The 20,412-nt window shown below is 54.2% G+C and overlaps 1 protein-coding gene across 1 annotated transcript in view; it reads right to left on the reverse strand.

The window, feature by feature from the left end:
• Positions 1–419: 419 nt before the first annotated feature.
• DUOX2 (dual oxidase 2) overlaps positions 420–20,412 on the reverse strand; it is a 21,720-nt gene continuing 1,727 nt past the window's right edge. The window contains exons 4-34 of the mRNA XM_010847751.1: positions 20,326–20,399; positions 19,524–19,711; positions 19,167–19,368; positions 18,897–19,063; positions 18,471–18,531; positions 18,239–18,335; positions 17,698–17,788; positions 17,319–17,421; positions 16,564–16,727; positions 15,862–16,037; positions 15,524–15,642; positions 15,022–15,159; positions 14,686–14,799; positions 14,294–14,496; positions 13,812–13,997; positions 12,509–12,734; positions 12,336–12,429; positions 10,286–10,473; positions 9,704–9,773; positions 9,186–9,269; positions 8,471–8,649; positions 8,100–8,330; positions 7,815–7,914; positions 7,076–7,125; positions 6,694–6,821; positions 6,286–6,439; positions 4,824–5,056; positions 4,445–4,603; positions 4,147–4,302; positions 3,911–4,039; positions 420–3,625 (exon numbers count right to left, since the gene is read on the reverse strand). Coding sequence (XP_010846053.1) covers positions 3,503–3,625; positions 3,911–4,039; positions 4,147–4,302; positions 4,445–4,603; positions 4,824–5,056; positions 6,286–6,439; positions 6,694–6,821; positions 7,076–7,125; positions 7,815–7,914; positions 8,100–8,330; positions 8,471–8,649; positions 9,186–9,269; positions 9,704–9,773; positions 10,286–10,473; positions 12,336–12,429; positions 12,509–12,734; positions 13,812–13,997; positions 14,294–14,496; positions 14,686–14,799; positions 15,022–15,159; positions 15,524–15,642; positions 15,862–16,037; positions 16,564–16,727; positions 17,319–17,421; positions 17,698–17,788; positions 18,239–18,335; positions 18,471–18,531; positions 18,897–19,063; positions 19,167–19,368; positions 19,524–19,711; positions 20,326–20,399 — 4,387 coding nt within the window. The 3' untranslated portion in view covers positions 420–3,502. The remainder of the gene's footprint in view (positions 3,626–3,910; positions 4,040–4,146; positions 4,303–4,444; positions 4,604–4,823; positions 5,057–6,285; positions 6,440–6,693; positions 6,822–7,075; positions 7,126–7,814; positions 7,915–8,099; positions 8,331–8,470; positions 8,650–9,185; positions 9,270–9,703; positions 9,774–10,285; positions 10,474–12,335; positions 12,430–12,508; positions 12,735–13,811; positions 13,998–14,293; positions 14,497–14,685; positions 14,800–15,021; positions 15,160–15,523; positions 15,643–15,861; positions 16,038–16,563; positions 16,728–17,318; positions 17,422–17,697; positions 17,789–18,238; positions 18,336–18,470; positions 18,532–18,896; positions 19,064–19,166; positions 19,369–19,523; positions 19,712–20,325; positions 20,400–20,412) is intronic.

Consider the following 20,412-nt stretch of genomic DNA (forward strand, 5'->3'; position numbering starts at 1 on the left):
CTTGTTTCTTGTCCACTTGCTCCCATTAACAGAGAAGTTCCATGGGAGCTGAATCTTGCCTGGGACCTAATAAAAGCTCAGCATATATTTGTTGAATTGAATTGAATTTTATCATTGGATTTTCCCCCTTTTATGAAGAGGCAAAATGCACTGAGAGTTCCTTTGTTTGCTCAAGGTCACCCAGCTGGTGACCCAGTTTGACTCAAATCCCTCACTCTTAACGACTATGCTAAATTGGCTCCTCTTATTCAAAAACTCTTGGGGCTTCCCAGGTGGTGCTAGTGGTAAAGAACCTGCCTACTGATGCAGGAGACATAAGAGACATGGGTTCAATCCCTAGGTTGGGAAGATCCCCTGGAGGAGGGCATGACAACCCACTCCAGTATTCTTGCCTAAAGAATCCCATGGACAGAGGAGCCTGACAGGTTACAGCCCATACAGTCGCAGAGAGTCGGACACGACTGAAGCGGTTTAGCATGCACTCAGGCACTCAAAAATGCTTGTGAGTAAGTGGATGGGAAGTGGATGGGAAGGTTGCCACATCTTATCAACTTTCTCCCCTCTCAAATGGTGCTGGGCCTGGAAATATGGGGGGAAAGGCAAAGAGCTAGCCTTCATGTCTTTCTTCTAGAGCTCAGCCTCAGCATCTCCCCACATCTTCATGTACTCCGTTCCCACCTAACCCTGAAGCCCTTTCACCAAATCTCGTCCTCATCCTCTCCATCTCCAGCCCCACTTCCCTCCAATCCCACCCTATTCCTTCTCTACCCCTGTTCCATTCTCCACCCCATTCCCATGCCCAAGGCAGGGCTTGGGCTGGGCTCTGTCCTAGGACCTGAGACCTATATCTGTGACCTGAAGTAGAAAAGATTTGCTTTCTTTCTCAGAGTTGATATAAGATATAAACATGTCTGTTACATTTTGTGAGTCATCCTTCCCTAGTCCTCTTTCTCTGGAAGTTTTGGTGGCCTCCTATGTTTACATATTCTCCAGGGTCTAACCTCTCCCCTACACTCATGATCTCATTTTGCAGTCCGTGATCTCATTATCTCAATCCAAAGGCACATTGCCTGCTTGTTACCTGATCCTGCCTTTCAATTCATTTCCCAAGACTTGGCCTCAAGGTTCCAGGAAGGGTGGGGCCAGTTGAAGTTCTGGAGAATAACCACGCTGAACTTCTATCCTCTCTGCGCGTCCTTGACTTCTATCATGCAACATGTGGCTTTCTGGAGACTGGTCAAGGTTAGACAGTAGCCGGATCATATGAATACATGCTTCAGTCTGACGTCTGGAACTTGGCTAGGGTGTGGTATCAGGACTAATGCCAGACAGGCTGGGTGTCACCTGAGGCTACCTAAGATCTTGGTGGCATAGATGTCCCCCTGTCCAGCTGGACAGGCAGTTGCCATTGCCTGGATCCTGGGCAAGAGTGATCACGGAGTCTTCAGCAGACCTTCAGTCAGGCCCAAGCATTAGGGAGGATAAGGCTGAGTAGAGACTATGGACAATCATAACAGCCATGTCAACAACATGTGCTAGCCTCACAAGGATAGGTGAGTTAGGATGAGACAGATAGATATTTTGAATGGTCTTTAGAAAGGAATAAGGAAGGCACTGATGGGCCACATTTGGGAATACAGCTAAGGCTGAGACTTAAGGGGCTGGAGTTTGGAATCAATGACTGGTTGTCTACCTGGCGAGGGGTAGGAGGGCTGGAGGCCTATAGGTCTGATGCTGTTAGGAGATAGGTAGGTTAATAATCATCATCCACTGCAATTGTACAATATATTCTCATACATTTCCTCATCTGTGTAATTTTCTGGGCCAGTATCACTATCTGTCTTCCTAATATCTACACAGACATTTTAATACATGAGTAAACAGGCTCAGAGAAGTTACAGGATTTTCTTCTGTAGCTACTTATAAAGGCAGAGTTAGCAGTAGTGTCCAGGTCCCTTGGCCCCTGATCTGGTGTCCTTCCAGTTCTCTCAGAGATTCCTTTGGTACATAGGGTAGGGGGCTCAAGCCATTTGACCTGTCAGAAGAGGTAGAATAGAACCAATGGGGAGAGAAGCCTGGAGCAGGAATGTGGAGACGGCCTGAAACTCTCCCTGCCACAGGTCCCGCTGGCTGGAGGACTCTATGACCCAGCAACTCCATTCTGAGATACATACCCTCTTGGGAATGAGTGCATTATGTACACCAAACAATAAGTCATAAGAAAGTTCATAGTAGTTTTATTCATAATTATCAGAAACTAGAAACAATCTAAATGTCTATCGACATAAGACTCCATAAACAAACTGTGGTACATCTCTACAATGGAGCTTGACACAGCATGAGAAAAGAACCAACTACTGATATACACAATAACATGGGTGAATCACAGAGACACTGTTGAGTGAAAGACGCCAGTTTCAAAAGAATACATTCAATATGAACAAATGAATCTGGGGTGATAATATAATTCACATCAGTGGTTGCTACTAAGGGTTGGGGTTGGTGGACTGACAGGGGTACAAAGGAAGTTTCTGGGGTGATGCAAATGTCCTAGATCTTCATCTGGATAGTAGTAGCAACACGTGTTGTACATGGTAGCTTTAAGATTTGTGCACTTTACTATATGTAAATTATACTAAAAAAATTTTTTTTAATTAAAGCTTAGCTTTTGAGGAATGAGCCACTTGAAGAAGGAAAAGGAAGGGTCTTAAAGAGTATGGAGGGGATGTCCCAGGTTGGCTCCTGTGGAAGGTGACTGACTGTCCTCATTTGCCTGGAACTGAGGGGTTTCTTAGGACAAGAAACTTTCAGCGCTAAGGCTGGGAGAGCCCTGGGCAAACTGGGACAGCTGGTTATCCAACTCCTGTGAAGGTGGGGAGCCAAGACGGGACTCTGGATGATGCGCAGAGAGGCTGGACTCCCGTGGTACTGGAGCTGAAGGGCTGCTCCAGCAGGAAGAGATGGGTCTGCCAAGAGGTGAGGGCAGTGGGCAGTGGGCATCACTCAGCGTTCCTGATCCCCTAGGAGCAGGAAGGGCTTTGGGGTAGAGCTGGAGGGCAAAGCCCTCAGAGACTGAACTGAGACAGTTGGGCTGCCAGGTTTAACACTGAAGCTTCTAAGCTGCGCTCTGAGGAGATTTTCTCTTGAGCCTTCTCTTCACACCAGGTACCCCCACCCATCCTCCCTCAAATGCCTAGGCCACGAAAACACCAACACTATTCACTGATTTTGTGGAAGGGAAAAAGACATGGGGATCTAGCAGAGAAAAATGCGGTTGTCTCTTCACCTCAGTTATCACAAGGCGGAGACTTCCCCACTTTATCTGCCACAGCCTGCTGTGATGTGAGCTGCAAGTGTCTCTGCTAACTCCTCAGAGCCTGGGACAGATAGGGCAATGAGGGAGAGGCCCTTTCAGCTCTCTGGCTGAGGCTTGAGGTGAATTCTGACAGAAACTGTTGGCAGGGCTGGTCCATGGAGGGACCGGGAACCAGGGAAGGTGGGCTCAGAAGTTCTCATAGTGGTGCACGAAGTGGGCCTGGTCCTGCTGGTTGATGAGCTGACAGGCCTTCTCTACATTCTTGGTCATTCCTGGAGGGCCGCAGCTGAACACCCCGATCTTCCGCACCTATCAAGTGTTGGTGGGGAGAGAGCAGTGGTTGCAGAGGAGAGGCCTGTGGCCTTGAGATGCTCACTCCCCAGGAGCTGCTTCCCAAGCCTGACTGGAATGACCAGGGCATTGACCCCAGGCGCTGAGGAGGAGGAGGCTTGAATTGGGGCGGCAGGGGTGGGATTTAAAGCCCTCCTCCAACCCTGGACCCCATCCTGAGGTCCTCTGCTCAGGACACAGCTGCAGGCTCTTCAAGGGCCAGGAAGTCCTGGCAGGGGAAGGATGGTTGGGAGTGGGACTGACCTTTGGGTGGACCTCCTGCAGAGAACTGAAGAAGCGTTCAAAGGGGGGACGGCCAAAGTGCGTGATGGAGCGCAAGCCCGTGAACAGACTCCGGTTCAGCACCTTCTGGAAGTGCCGCTCACAAATGTACTGGGGGAGGGAGCAGAGGAGCAAGGTCACAGCCAGCGCCTTGGCCATCCTGGCTTGCTCGGCCCACCCACATACCCTGAGTTGCCCCCTGGCCGGCCCTGACGCACCAGCATGGTGGTCCTGAGGTCGAACTTCTCAGCCAGCTGGGTGATGTAGATGTGCACGGACACGAGGTCCTGGCAGTCATTCTCCTCCACTTCCCGGATGATGTCAGCCAGCCACTCAAACTGCCGTTGGGTCCGAGTCACCCAGATGAAGTAGATCTGGGGACACATGACTAGGGCTCTGACTCAGCTCAGCTCAAGGAGCCAGGGCTTTTTATCATGCTGCTTTGCTGTGATGTGGGGACACAATCAGGCTGTCTGTCCCTATTTCTTTGAAGAATGGAAGAGAGTAAACACTCACCTTTTTACAGAGCATTTGGCTCCCCAAGGATGACTTGAAGACCAGGTCTTTGAGGATGGAGGCAAAGGGGGTGACCCCAATGCCCCCTCCCACTAGCACTGACACCTCAAACTTATGCCACTCCTGATGGCCCTCTCCAAATGGCCCATCGAGGTACAGCTGCCAACAGAAGAGGAAGATGAGATGAGCCTGGCCCTTCCCAAGCTCTGAGCTTAGATATGTGGGGGAAGAGGGACAGGGAGAACCAGTCTCTTTGAGGAATCCCAGCCCTCTCCCAGTCTGGCTTTACAGTAGCTAAAGCATCTTATCCTGGGGTCAGGAAGGGTGGGGACTTTCTGTCAATGCTAGAGCCCCAAAAAGTGGTCCCAATGGTGGGCACCTTTGGATATTTGGCACAGCTGTCACCCGTTGGAAGTGAGTAGATCTCCCTGAGGCGGGTGGTCCAGGGCCCCACTGCCCGGATGTGCAGGCTAAGCGTCTCCTCGTGGGGCGCTGACGTCAGCGTGAAGGGGTGGTACTCGTTGGTCCCCAGAGCCAGGCAGGCAATCCGCACCCACTGTCCTGACTTGTACTCAAAGCCTTGGGGCCGCTGGAACTCCAGGTGGGTCACTCCTGAGGGTCGTGGGCAGGGAGGGGCAGGGATCAGAGGGCTTGTTCCTGGTACCTGAGAATCAGCAGGTGCCCTGTCCTCATCACTCACCTCAGGCACAGGGAGCAGCCACGTGATCTGACCTAGTAGGGCTTCTGGGTTGGGGGTTGGAGGACCCTTTTATCTGTTTCTTGGGTAACTCAAGAGCTGGGCTTCTCTGCTCCCCTGTTCTAGCCCCTCCCCTCCTCTTTGCTGCTTCCTCCCACTAAGGGCCCAGGCTGACACCACTGTCCTGGATACCAGTGTACTAGGTCAGGGGACCTCAGGCTCCCCAAGTACCACCTCAGTGTTTACCAAATTTCCAGCATGTGAACGTTACCTTTGTGGTGGGACTTATGTGCTCATCCTCCTGCATTATCATTGATCTGATGTTTTTCTTTAAATTGATTTATTTTTTCAACTCAGTTTACCTTGAACATTTAGGTCACTGAGGCAGGTGGAAAACCAGTGTCATGTGCTCTATCTAGCTCTAGAGGCCAAGCTCTTAACCACCACCCTACACATCTAAGTGTTATGTGCTCTAAATAGAAAGTACCACATTTTATCACAGTTTAGCTGGATCCTGTTTGTTGCCTGACCACAGCTGAGCCTCAGGCTTGTGCTTTCTTTGTGGAAAAAGGAGATTTGCAAGTACTGGAGGGTGCAAAAGGCATGTGAAGACCATGCTGAGACTTTGCTCTTAAGTAATCTTGATTGATATAAAGTTGAACGAGGTTAACTTTCTTACTATGTGAGTTCTGAGGGTCAGCCAGCCCCACAACCCTTAAATATCTTCCATCACCCTCTGTGTTGATGTGAATCCCTGCTCTGGCCAGCACTGACTCTCAACAGACTCTTGTGGTCTGGACCATTTGTCTGTCTCTGAAGAGGGGTTTTTCCGAATGAAGAAATGGGAGAGAGATGTTCGGTTCCCTGCCCTGCTCCCAGGCCACGCATGTTCTGGTCTTTCTCGTCCTTAAACCCCTCTGAATGCCTTTCAACTGGCTCTTTTCAATAGTCACCTCTCATTGTGTGCAAGTCCTGGAAACTAAGTCCAGACTTTCTGGGGGCTGCAGTTCCATCAGGAAAGCCGTAGGGCTCCCCAGAGGGTCTCAGAAACAACAATGGGGTGAGGAGGCCTGGAAAGCTGTCTCCCCACATCCCATGAGTTGACCTTCCATGCTCCCCACCTGAGGTCAGGCCAGCTTGGTACCTGAAGGCAGCAGCTGCGCCTTCACCACGCCGATCTCCACCTTCTTCCGGCTCAGGCTCACCAGCTTGTCCCCCATGTAGATAAGTGCTGGGACCAGGAAGTAGATGTGGAAACGGGGCAGCTGGATCAGGGCAAAGCTGCCGTGGATGATGAGCTGAAAACATGGCCAGTTAGTACAGCTCAGGCCCAGCCGACCAGCCCCTTTTCTGCACCCACCTTACCCAGACACTTCCTGCCCCAGCCCTGGGCCTGGGTTGAGTGCATGGGGCTGGCACAACTTCACAGACTGTGGCCTCAGATCTCAGGGCCTCAGTCTAAGCTCTTGAGTCCAATTCAGCCTTCTCCCTCCCCACATCATGATGCTCATCTCTGCCCTGTGGCCTGGCCCTACCCAGAGAAGTCCCTCACCAGCACATAGAGCAGGATGTAGAGGTGGTGGGTCAACCAGAAGCCCCGGAAGCTGCGGCGTCGGAAGTGGTGGGAAGCAAAGACATACATGATGGCAAGAACCAGGAGCAGGAGCACCCCTGTCATACCTGGGGGCAGCGGAGACAGGGTCAGACAGTCCGGGTCTCAGGGCCTCAGCCTAGGCTGAGAGTAGCAGAGAGCATGTCCCCATTCTGCCCTGGCTCCCAGAACAGCTTAACTAAAGAAGCTGGAACTAAAGCTTGTCCTGGAGCCTTCAAAGGGAAACTGTCAACACTATAGACAAGTGTGTATTCATAGGAAGATGAGGACAAAATCAGAAGTCCTCAGAACCCCCAGACTCCACATACCATCTACTCTTTACCTGGGACTGTCTGGAAGAACCACCAGTAGAACTTCTGGGGAAGCTTGGACCTGTAGGGCAAAGACACCCAGAACCTCAGGCTGGGGCAGGAAGAGCTCCACCACTGTTGCAATGTGACTCTGTTCCTGATGGCCTTGAATACAGAGGTTCCTGGGCTTCTGCCCAGACGACCAGGGATCCTTCCAAAGAACATGGGCCCCAGCCTCCTGTGTTCTACTCTCTGATCTCAAAGCAGTTCTTCTTCCTGTGTAATCTTGAATTCCCCTACTGCAGCTAGCCTTTGCTTTCTTGAGTGCCTGGTTCATATTCTGTAAGCTCCATGAGGCTCTATGCTCTATCACTAGGCTCAAACAATGCCAGGCACAGAGTCAGTGCTCAAGAAATACTTGTTGAATGACTGCATGTATCTTGGCATTGTTACTCTCTGGCTCCAGGATGGACACATAGACATGTTTCCTAAATGTTTGCCCAGTAAATGGATGGCAGGCTGAGAAAGCAAGCTGTGTGTCAGGTACACATGGGAAAGAGTATCCAACTTCATCTCCCAATGTCCTTTCCTGGCAAGTCATGGCCAGCTTCCTTCCTGAGGGCAAGGAAGTCATCTCTCGGCTTCCTCAGGATACTAACTTCTCACTCTCACTCAGTGAAAGAGTGGAGAGTCTAGGGCCATCTACCTCTTTTCTGTTGTACCCTTAGGCCTTCCCCAGAATTCCCAAGGGGGGTCCTCCCCAGAACTGACCCATCATTCACAAAGACGCTGGGAAAGATGCAGGCCAGCAGACTGAGGGGGCTGACTGAGAAGATATAGACATTCACCACGTGGCCAGCGCTGTGCAAAACTGAAAGAGACAGATCCCATTAGAGATGCCTCCCCCGGCCAACCCTAACTAACTCCAGCCCCGGGGAGACAGGAGGCACAGGGAGGAGAGAAGGAAGTACAAGTAGCTCCAGTGTCCCCACTGTCTCCCCCACAGCTAGACCCAGGGGCCTGCAGCCATGGCAAGCATGCCCAGCTGCCACATACTGGCCAGGACCACAGCGGCCATGGCGATCCAGCGATGGAAGTCCACGGCAGCATCAAAGGGCACGTAGCGGTTGAGGAAGGTCTCTCTCAGGAAGGTGATGAGGTTGCGGCACATGGTGAGCAGGATGTAGGAGAACATGAAGGAGACACTGGCCGCCGTGCCCCGTGACAGGATGATGCCCACAAAGGTGGTCTGTGCAATGCCCGAGGGTGGCGAGGCAAAGGCGTAGTCTGGGGGTAGAATTGGGGTGGAACAGCACAGTACAGAGGCCTGAGTCAGAACACCTGGGTCCCCCAGGCCAGACGCTGAGGTTCGGGAAAAACAACCAGAAGGCTCTCACACCTCCCCTCCTGCAACTTGAAACTCTTACAGTAAGCGCGCTCCACAAACAGTCCGGCACAGATGGCTGAGAAGACAGCCACGCACACGATGTGCCGCCGGTAGTTCTCCACGAAGCGCTTGTACTGCTGCAGCTTCTGAGCCAGGAAGCCCCGCTGCATCTTCTCCTGCAGCGCCTCCGTGTACAGCTGGGGAGGGGGCACCCCTGCCCTGCAGCAATGGGAGGCAGGTAGCCTGAGGTCAGTGCATCCTGGCCTCCCCTAAGTGCCACCTTATAAAGGAGACCTGGTGCTCTGGCAGCAGTCAGGATGGGCCGCAATAGATGAAAGAAAAAGCTTCTGGGGGGTGACTCCCACTCTCCCAAGCCATTACCACTCATCTTGACTTGCCCTGTCCACCCACTCTTCCATCTCCCCACTACTCCATCTCCACTTCCTCCTGTCTGTCTTTTCTGTCTCTCCTCCTGCTCCCTGCCCAGGCCTCACTGCTGCACCCAAACCAGGCAGGAGCCAGGGGACCCCTCCCTGCCATCTTGGTGTTGCATCGAGTGCCAGGCCCCTGGCCTAAAGAGTAGGGTGCAGAAGTTGGAAGAGGTTGAAGAGTCATTCGACTTAACAGCCTGCCAGCCAGGTCAGGGACATGTGGAATGAGTCTCAGGATGGTCTCTTGTGGGTGGAGGTGGGCAGACCAAGACTCCGAGACTTCTCCCCATGTCTTCATGGATCAAGGTTCTAGAAAACACTCACTTTTTGCCAAACCTCTTCTTCAGCCCAGGGCCTCCTAATTCCGGGGCTTTCGAGGCAGGGAGCCCCACTCCCTGAGGGCAAGAACTGAGGAAAGAAAAATGGGGCTCATGATCCCCTTGTCTTTGCAGGCAGGAGAAGAACTGCCACGTCAGGGTTGAGGGTGGGCTGGGAGGGGGTAGATCCTGGGATTCATTTCTGTCCACAGATCCTGCCCATAAAACTGATCAGAGAGGAGTCTGGCAGAAGGCAGGACCGAAGGAATGGATATGGTCAGGTCATCTGTTCTGTGTGAAGATTGTGTCCTGGAGGGGCAGAAAGAGCCAGGCTCCTGAACAGTAAATGGGTATGTGGGTATGTGTGTGATGCAGCTGGAATACAGACTCAGAACAACTGTGCATTAAGAGCAACTTTCAGAGGGCAAATGTCTGGCCCAGGGGCTGATCTCACCAGCCCTACTTGCTTCGTTTCCCTGCAGGGGACCCAGTCAGGACACCTCCCCATGCCCCATTCCCGCTCACCGTTCCTCAGAAGTCCGAGTGATGAATGACACTCGAGAGCTGATGTTTGGTTTAAAAATATCTCCAACACCTGGAGAGGAGAACAAGAAGCTGGACAGGCTTCCCCAAGAGTGCAGGGAGGTGACCGTCCTAGGATGGCTACAGGGCAGTGGCTTGGTCACATCTCCATACCCTCTCCAGCCTTGCTCCCCTCACTGCCCACACGGAGCACCCGCACAAGGTGGCTGCTGCTAGACAATGTGGCAACTTCGTGCAATTAGGAAAAGGGTCCCCCTCCAGGTGGACGCAGCCCTGCAGATTGTTTGTATACAGAAAATGGGGGCTCATCCTCTGGCCAGATTCACCCCAGATCAATGTGCGTGGCTGGTGTGCAGCATGTAGGCTAGATTTCTGCCTGCCCTGACCCCTCCATGGGCACCTTTGTGTACAAATTGCACAACTGTAGGTGACACCCTTGATTATACATGCCTGGCTCTGTACTAGGCACCAAAGACTAAGAGAGAAGTAAGACCTGAGTGCTATGCACCAGGAACTCACATTTTGAAGATACGCCCATCCCTGACGCCTTCCAAACTTACACACCTCCTCCTCCACCTCTGACACAGAGCTGTGTTCGGCGGAGCTCACTGTCGTGGTCCCGCAGCATGAAGTGGAAGTCCTCCCACGTCAGCTCCTGCTTGTCCTGGAAGCCTGACTCTCGGAACATGGACTCCACCACCTCGGCCAGCTGGGTCTTGGTCAGGCAGTTGTTGGAGATCTCAATGAAGGACCTGGGTCAGGGGGTGGGGGGAACCCAAGAAGAAAGCAGCCTGTCACCCAGCCAGGTCAGGTTTAGGCAGGCAGGTGCTGGGTGGGGCGGGCCCCAGACTATCTAGTGTGGTTACCAGTGACCCAGGAAATGGCGCCGAGAAGGTGTTCATCCAGCCTGCTGCTGACGCTAAGCTGGGTGGGGTGGCCACGGCCCGAAAGGCAGAACAAAACTGAAAGTGACCTTGACCAGTCACTTAGAGAAAGCAGCCCTCAAACGGGGGATAAATGTCCACTGAGTGTAGGAACATGTCCAGGTGTGCCACAGCCCACTCAAGTGGCAGGCTCTCTCGTGTTGATAACTCCCACACCCATGCCAGGCACCCCATTCATGGTTGAGTGGGGGCACAGACAGTTGGGAGTTGAGGGAGGAGATGTAGCCACAGTGGCTTCTGCTTCCTTGTGCCAACACCCCAGGACGCAGGCAGAAGTGTCTCTACACCCAACGTGACAGCATCTACAATGGCCATACTTTTTTCTTAGGTGCGCTTTCGACACAAGCAAACACACGTGCACATTTGTGTTGAGTCCAGCAGAAAAAAAGCTTTGCCTGCATGACACAGCAAACAACTGCCATCACATTAAAAAAATATATCATCCCACTTGCTCAGGGTGAGACTGAGCCAGAGCCACGCTGAGCACAGGATGAGGAGGTGGGAGCTTAGCCCCCAGGCGCAGAAACCCTCTCCCAGAGGGTCCTGCAGCAGCATACCCAGCGAGGGACAACTGCAATCAGCTTCACCCTAGCCCTTTCAGAAGCCCACGTCCAGTTGTTGTATCTATCCTGCAAGAGAGGTGGCAGTGAAGGGGATCACGGAAAGCAATGAGTAAGGTTTGCAGGGATAGAAAAGTTAAAAGGATCTGAGCTGTTTTTTGCATTCTGTTTATTCATTTGCTCATTTGTCTCATCTGATTCAGTTGCCTATGCATCAAATGCCTGCTATGTGCCAATCAGTGTGGAGAAGGTGGATGAGATATGAACCCTGTCCTTGTAGAGCTGCAGGAAGCTGTGTTACTGGAGCACTGTCTCCGGGAATAAGACGTCTGTGAGCCCCAAACTGGTCTTTATTGGCACACTACAACCAGAGATGGCTTAAGAAGCAGGAAGAGAGAAAGTTTGAAATATAGAACAACATTCCATTTTTCTCCTCCTGCCTGTCCTGGTGATTAACATCGGCAGTGACGAAGGGCATCTGTCCTCCAGGATTCATGCTCTCACTGTGTAAAGCACAGCCTTAGAAGAATCAGCCAAGACCTGACTTCCCTGGTGGTCCAGTGGATAAGAATCCGCCTGCCAGTGCAGGGGACATGGGTTCAATCCCTGGTCCAGGAATGCCCCACATGACTTGGGGCAACTACAGCCGGTGTGCCACAACTACTGAGCCCACTTGTCTAGAGCCTGCACTCCACAACAGGAGTGTAGCCCCTGCTCGCCGCAACTAGAGAAAGCCCACATACAGCAACGAAACCCAGCGCAACCAAAATAAGAAAAAAGTTTTTAAAAAGAAGAAGAGTTAGCAAAGACCTGACAGCATCCAAAAGAGGCTGGTTGGCTTTGTTACTGGTCATCTTGGTGTTGTTTGTGTTTTTTCACTTGGGAGAATTTTCTGGCTGGTGTTGACTGAAGAAACAGACCCTTCTGGGGGCAGGGGCCTGGCCAGATGAACTTTGAAGCTGGATGCTCTGGGCATCTAGGATGCAGTACCTAGGCCACCTCTCAATGCAGACGGCCACATAACCTCCTCACCTACCCTCCTCTGACCTGACCTGTTTTCCTGTTTAAAATACCAAGACGTCTCAGGACTGGAGGGGGCCCACCCCATACCGCATCATGGTGAAGAACTCGTCCTTGGAGAGGAAGCCATTGCCATCAAGGTCATACATGGTGAACATCAGGCGGGACTTGTCCTCTGGGGAGCCTGGGAAGAGACAGGGGGATCCCTGTCACCTCTCTGCTGAAAGATACTTGGCACCTGGGATGGTCCACCATCCCCTCACCTTTCATGAAGACCACCAGGACGTCCAGGAACTCCCGGAAGGACAGGTACCCGTTGCCGTCTTTGTCGGCCAGAGAAAACATGGACTCCACAAACATGTCCTGGGGCTTGAGGCCCAGGGACTCGGCAAACTCAGCCCGGCTCAGCTCACAGGTCAGGGCCTCCCGCACCTTCTGCGATGAGTCCAGGAGCAGGGTTCCTGCATCCACCTGGTTGATGTCCAGCACCTGTACTTGGACAGCAGCAGAGGGAGGGAGAGGAAGAGTTGAGGCCTGGGCTGGAAGCAGTTCAGTGACCCCTCTCATCTCCCAAAGTCTGGATCAGAAAGGTGAGCCCTGGTGGTCGCTCATTTCTGCTCTCCTGCAGAGGGGAGACTAGCAGGGGATGAGGTGGGAGCAAGGAGGGACAGTGTTTGGGAATGCCAAGTGAAAGAGCCTACACCGGTGACAGAAACTGCAGCAGACATGAATGGAAGGCAGGAAGGGGCTAAAGATATGCTCTTTTGTCAGTTCAGACAGGGTTGCCATGTGTCTGATTTTAAAAGTCACATACATGTAACTTACTGTGGTTTAGTGGCTAAGTCATGTCTAACTTTTTTGCGACCCCATGGACTGTAGCCCACCAGGCTCCTCTGTCCATGGGATTTCCCAGGCAAGAATACTGGAGTGGGTTGTCATTTCCTTCTCCAAGGGATTTTCCTGACCCAGGGATTGAAACTGCATCTCCTGCATTGGCAGGTAGATTCTTTACCATTGAACCACCAAGGAAGCCCATATATGTAACTTCCATGCATTACATGCAATCATGTACCCAGCACTAGGGCTAAACATTGTACATAGAACAGTGTTTATCAAACTTTAGAGTGAATCAGAATCCTCTGGAGGGCTTGTGGGTCCCAGCTTCAGAGTTCCTGATTTCCTAGGTCTGGGGGAAGGGCCTGAGGACTTGAATTTCTAACGAATTCCCAGATGAGGCTGTTACTGTTGGTCCAGGGAGCACACTTTGAAGACCACAAACGTAGACTATCTTTCTGAATCCTCATAACCCAAGGGGATGGATCCTATTTTAATCACTCTTTTATAGACGAGGAAACTGAAATCAGAGCAGAGGCGATGTAATTTGCCTAAGGTGATGCCCTAGTGAGTAGCAAAACCTGGGTTCCAGCAGGGCTGTCTGTTTCCAGCCCTCAGGACAGAAGCTCAGTTCACCCTAGATAGGGTACTGTCCAGCCCAGGTTGGACAGTTGGGTAGTTTTCCTCCTACCCCTGGGCCCCTTCTGCTTCCAAAAGGCCTGGTCACAGCACCTGGGCAAAAAGGTGTCTGAAGAAAATCTCCAGGATGCGTTGCCGCTGCTCTTTGGTCACAGCTTTCCTGAACAGCTCATACTCGCTCATCTCAGCCATGTCCAGGCCCAGAGCCCAGTTCTCACAGAAGCCCCGCAGATGCTGCACGAAGGCACCCCGCTCCTCCTGGGAGTTAAACAGCAGCACCTGGCAGAAGGAAGGCCGTGCAAATGCTCAAGCTCCTGGCTCAGCCTCCCCTCAGAGGTCCTTGGGTTGGGGGAAGGAAACTAAAAGGCTCCCATTCCAACCCGGCTAGGGCCCGGTGAGTGGCCCAAGGGGATCAAAGGGAGAGTTGGGTGGGGACCTTGGAAAGCAGTGCCTCCTCCCAGTGTCAGCCCTCACAGACGAGCCCTGCAGCTGAGGACACGGTGACCTGAGGGGACTCGCCGTAGAAGGGAAATGGGCGAGGGCAGCCCAGGCTGGGGAGGCTGGCTGGGCCATACCAGATCATACTCCTTGGGGATCTTGAGCAGCAGGGTGCGGCATCTGCGGTTGCTGGACAGGATGAGGTTGACCTGTTGTGGGGGCTGCAGCTGGATGGTGCGGAGCACAGAGAGCCGCCGGTCCACAACCTGCAGCCGCCGGTCTGGGAGCAGCTGGATGGTGACTGGATAGCTCCTCTCCCGGGGGCCCGGCCACTCCATCGCTAGGGAAGGGACGACGGGCAGGGCAGAGCGTTTCAGCAGAGCTTCCCAGGCCCCGGCCCTCAGGCCAGTTCCAGTCTGAGCCAGCACCCTGAAGCCTGGCTTTCTCCCCACATCTGTAAGCTGGTTCTTTCACAGCACCCCGCACCTTCGGTTCTCTTCCCGCTTCCCTCCCCTTGGCCCCATCTCACCTGACACTCCATCACTGGCTGGTTCCTTCTTCACACTCTCTTTGCCTCTCCTTTGGAGCTTCTTGCGCTCTCGGCCCCGGAAATAGGCCACAACCCCAGAGATAAGCAGGCTCACTGAAGGGGGTCAGAAGGAGCCAGTGGGGAGAGGAACCCCTCACCTGTGGGTTTTCCAAGGCCCTGGCTGCTGCCCCTCCCTTCCTAAGGCATCCTGAGGCTGGCTTCAAATGAACTCAGGCCTGAACCCTACAGGTCAGTCAGTAACAAGGGGTGGGGACAGTCTGTGGAGAGGAGGGGAGCTGAGAGAAGAGACATGGCTGAGGGGGCTGAAGGGCTTACCTAGTGGAAGACAGCACAAAGCCACGATGGTGATGCCAAAGCCAGGACCACTGCCCTCGAAGTAATGAATCTCGGTCAGGGGCACACAGGGGGGCAGGTCTCCGGTTGTGAGCTGTTGGGGCTGAGGGCAGGGTGCACCTGAGGGAGAAGCACAGAAGGTCTCAAGGCCTGAGCGTCCCACTCCTTGGCCAGGCATCCTTCCCCTCTTCTCCTGTAAAGGGCCAGGTACTGCTCCCTCCCAGATCCACCTCCCTGGAACTTGTTCCCCTCAAAAGTTCCTCTTCCACATCCCACCTCTCAGCATCACCCCAACCCGACCACAAGGTACAGCCTGCAAACCAGTCTAGTCTCTACTGGGGGAGGCACCTAATGCAGGCCTCCCAGACCAACACAGAGGGAACTGCCTGGTGCCTAGCCCCTGAGACAGCACCAAGTGACCCCCCCACACACAACCTCTGCCCCTTCTCTGCCACCATTGCTTGAGCTCTCCCAGGCCACCCACCATCCTGCCAAATAAAGACATTGGGCTGCAGGGTGTCAGGGTCCACATTGGTGACAGCCACCACCACGTCCCGAAGAGTGGTGCTTCTAATTTCTGCAATTTCATCTGGAGAGAAGAGCCTAAGGTGGGGAAAGCCAGGAATTGTTTGGGATGAGAAGGGATCACAGGTCTCCAGCAAACTCGGGCCTGGGAACCCAGATGAGAAAAATAGACCCAGAGGGGTGGGGAGGGAGTTGTGGGTCAGCTGGGAGTCAAGGGCCCATGGAGGCCATTCACAGGCAGAGGGTCTGGGGTCCAGGCCAAGACAGAGTCTGAGGCAGGAGCCAGGCAGGCCTTACCCATTCCTGCTGTTCTCAAACCAGTAGCGGTCGCCATCCCGCAGTCGCACAAACTGATCAAGGACGATGGTGCTGAAGAGGGGTCCAGGGTCCCCGTGGCTCTCCAGGAGCCCCCCGGGGAGTAACTCCAGCCGGGACAGGTCCTGGTTGTACAGGGCCGCTGTGGCCTCCAGCACCTGGGGCACCACAGGAGGTGAGGAGTGTGTGAGCATACGTGTGTGGTTTTGTGTTAGGAGGGTGGCCACTACTGCCCCATCCCTCAAACATGGGACCCCATCCGCAGTCTGGCTTGCTGCTTAGCCCTGAGAGAGTTTCCTCTTTCTAGGCAGCCCCCTCAAGTGGTGACAAGTCTGGTGGGAGGACCAGTGTGTCACCACCCAGACTGTCTCCAGTGACCAGCAGCTTCAGGGTCATCCATCTCATGGGGCAAGACCCTGCAGGAACAGGACAATGGCTCCCCACCCAGGGGTCATTCTGCAGAAATGGTACAGAGTAGCGGTGAGGATACTCTGGAATCAGATGCCTGAATTTGAATCCTGCCTCCGAGATGGACTTAACAATTATGTCATCGGTAAAATGGGGACAATGATGGTGTCTACTCTATAATGTTCTTCACACAGATTAAATGGGTTACACATGTAAAGGACTTAGTATCACCTCAAGAAAGCTTTAGTTGCCATTATTATCATCACTATTTCTGACCTGAGGGTCCACGTTGGGGTTGAGGTCACTCCAGTTCCCCGGGGTATTCAGCCCCAAGGCCTGCAGGGCTTGGCTATAGCTGGGCAGCCCCATGTCTCGGCCACGTTGGATGCTGCTGGCCACGTAGTCAGTGCGAGAGAACTTGCCAGGGCCAGGCCAATAATCTAAGGAGGAGAGAGGACCTGGCTCTAGGCTGTCCTCCTAACCCTTCTTTACCCAGCAGCCTTGAATTGGGCTGTTGGCATTACCCATATCCAGCACATGTCAATGTCACCATTTGTGACCAGGAGCAATTTTTCTCAAAAAACTCTTCCCTTAAGACTCAGGATGGTTCTAGTCACCAAATCCCCCATCCCACCTCCTTAACCTCAAGATGGTGCTGGACAAGCTACCCCCTACATACTCAGATGTAGGTAATTTAGAATACAGTTATTTTCCTCTAATTTTTTCTAATGGCTGCTGTGTGTGTGTTCTTACATTGTAGGTACCCTAGGCCTGCTGCTGCTGCTGCTAAGTCACTTCAGTCGTGTCCGACTCTGTGTGACCCCATAGATGGCAGCCCACCAGGCTCCCCCATCCCTGGGATTCTCCAGGCAAGAACACTGGAGTGGGTTGCCATTTCCTTCTCCAATGCATGAAAGTGAAAAGTGAAAGTGAAGTCGCTCAGTCATGTCCGACTCCCTGGTGACTAACCCAGAAGGGTCCCCAGGCTCACGGGCCTCTGGGCCCTCATCCCTTCTACTTCCAGTGCTTACCCCTCAGATCTTCCACCACAATATTGTCCTCTAGCTCTGAGATCTGGGAGGCCATTCCCAGCAGCAGCTGATTCACTGCCTGAGAGCTGTTCAGATTGGGATTCTGGAAAGAAACAGCATACTCAAGGTAGGTCCTCAGGCTCCTTCCCAGTGCGGGGTCCCCCTCACCCAGACCACTGCAGCATCCCAGGACAAAGGGCCCTTGGCCAGGCCTAGAGCCTGTTGAACTGCTGTTCCCAGATAATTTTCTGATCACTCTACCTTCATCTCCCACCACCCTGAGGCAGCAACACCTATGAACTGGAATTGTTGCTTTTCCCAGCCTGTGTGACAAGACTGACCTTGACCCACCTTCCCTTGTCCCTGACCCCAAGCTGACCTCCCGAATCCAGTAGCTGTTGCAGACTCTGAGAGCTGGGGAGCTGCCAAAACTCTCATTCAGGACCATCTGGAAATGACAACTGGCATTTCTGAAATGGGGAATCAAGGATGCGGTAAGAGAATTCAAGGAAGAGGCTGGGGTGGGGCTGATGTGGAGTGAGGCATTCAGAGGCCATTTGGTGAGTACTAAGGGGTGTCCTCTGAACTTCCTTGACTGCAGCAGGGATTTGGCAATCAGTGTGGACTGAAGGTAGAGGTTGCTCTTTGTCCACACAGGGTAGGAAGGGAAGGAGGGAAGAGAGTTACACAGCTGCTGGACAAATCCTGCTCTCAGCAACTGAAGTTAAGCTGTTAGGAGGAAATGGAGAAACCTCCCTGTTAAGACTGGACTCCTACCCCAGGGTTCTGTTTCAGGGGACCAAATTCCGCTTCTCTTTCCCCATGAAACTGTGGGGGTGGGGTATATGAAAGGTCCCAGGCCCCAAGGCCACTGCATCTTCACCTCTCCCAGTGTGCTGCTCAGCCAGACCTTCCCTCACCTCATGTAGACGCCAGGGGGCACCATGGTGGAGAAGAACTGCTCAGAGGCAGCCAGGAACTCCGGGGAGATGCTGGGGTCCAGGAAAGGGCGATACTCTGTCCACAGGGGTAGTAAGAAAAACAGGCTCCTTACCCTCACATACTCTCATCACAAGAACCCACCAGTTTTCTTTGTCCTATGGATCTTAATCACCCCCCTCCCCTAACCCCCTCAACCCAAGTGTTCCTCACCTGTGTAATTTGGAGGTGTTTGCTGCAGGAAGCTGGGCAGCCACTCATACATGGCGATGTTCTGAGGGTCAAGAGAGGGGAAAGGGGAGGCCAGCGCTGGAGCAGCCAGGCCACGAGGGATCTGAGCTCAAGGAAGGCTTAGGAGGGAGACGAGGACCAGGCAGGGACAGTCGCAGGAGACACTCTCAGACAGGAGAGGTGCGGAGGTTCCTGTTCCCCACAAGCAACCAGGACAGGTGGGTGGGGAGCGGGCTGCGAAATAATAATCAGAAAACCTCCTGCGTGAGGAGCGCTTTGCCTGCTTATCACCCTCAGGGGCTTTTCCTAGATGGCAGCTCTCTGGGCAGGGGGGTGGTGGTTTCTGGCGGGGTCGTCCAGGACCGAGGGCTCTGGAGTCTCCCGGGGACCAGGCCGTGGGGAACCCACCTGGTAGGTGGCGATGACCCTCTTGCGCGCGTGCTGGAACAGCTCCTCGTCCCCCCAGAGCGGGTACCGCCGGGCCAGCTTCTGCGCCCACAGGTTGTGATAGCGGAACCAGAGCAGACCCAGAGCCTGCAGGAAGGGCTCGCGGTTCCCTCGCTCGGCCCCGAAGGCTGCACGCGCCGCGGGAAAGCAGGGAGGAGATTAGCGCTGGCTGGACCCGGGGCACCCCTCGCCGTCCCTCGACCGCGCCCCGCCCGGCCCCCGCCGCCTCACCGTATAGCCCCCGCGGCCCGCGGCGGCCAGTGGTGGGATCTGGCGGCGTCCACATGAGCAGCGGGGCCTGCGCGGCCCGCGGGAAGGCGGGGTCGGGCCCCGACGCCAGCTGCCCCCCGGAGAAGCTCCGCAGCTCGTCGCTCCAGGAGTGCGAGGAGCCATAGATGGCGCTGCCGTCCAGCCAGCCGGTCACCTCGTTGGTCTGCGGGGACGGCGGGAGGCTGAGCCGGGGGTCGGGCGGCCAGGCGGGTCCGGGAGGGGTGAGGGCCCGCGGCTGTCGTGGGTGCGGCGGGATGGGATCCTCTCCGCGGCTGCCTCGGGTCCCGCCAGCCCCACACCCCCGCCTGCCGCGCTCACCAGGTCCCGGGGGTTGCTGGGGCTCTGTCCGGTCTCGGGGTCCCAGCGACTCCTCTGGAAGGGCAGGACCACGTCCCCGCTCTGGTCGCGGTCGAACACGGGGTCTCCGGGCGGGATGTGGATGTTAAGGAACTCGGCTGGGCAGCCAGACTTTTCCACACTGACCAGGTCGGACAGCACGTGGTAGCCTGCGGTCGTGGGGTTCAATCTGGTAAGAATCGCTATTCCCCACCTCCAGGGAGCCTAAAGACAGATGTTCCAATTCAAGCGCCGCTCCACCAGCTCTAAAACTTTCTTCTAATCTGTAAAGTGGGGTTATAGTACCCTCCTCGCCCACCCCCATCACGTCGTGGTGAGAATCAAAATAATACAATAAATATAAGGGCTCCCCGGAGCCAGTCCCCATCTCCTAACAGATCGTGCCTCCCCCTCCCTCTCCGGGGGTAAAGAAGTTAATCCTCACAATGGGAGGAGAGGGGCGGCAGGGGACCTAGCTCCAAGGAGCTACAGGGAAGGCTAGTGGCACTCCTGGATTGGAGTAAGGGGTAAGAGAAGGATTAGGAGAGCAAAATACCAGCTGGTCAACACCCTCAAATCCGTCCAAGACGAAGAAAGGCTCCAAGTGTAGCCTGAGGGGATGGGCTGGGGGACGGTGGGGACGGTGAGGACGGTGAGGACGTGGTTTGAAGTCTTGGGTCGGTGTCCTTTGGACTTGCAGAGCGGCCTCAGGGCCCATCTCCTTAGGCGCTGAGCTAAGCGCCAGGTCAACCCTCACCGGAACTGTTCTCCCATTTGCCCTCACCGAAGAAGACCCCCAGGACCGTGCGATTGCGGCCGGACGGCCTCCCGGAGCTGCCCCGCGTGGCGGCGTTGCTGGGGCCGCGCGGGT

The sequence above is a fragment of the Bison bison genome, unplaced genomic scaffold (assembly GCF_000754665.1).
Source record: "Bison bison bison isolate TAMUID 2011002044 unplaced genomic scaffold, Bison_UMD1.0 scf7180017864254, whole genome shotgun sequence".
In the NCBI taxonomy this organism is placed as follows: domain Eukaryota; kingdom Metazoa; phylum Chordata; class Mammalia; order Artiodactyla; family Bovidae; genus Bison; species Bison bison.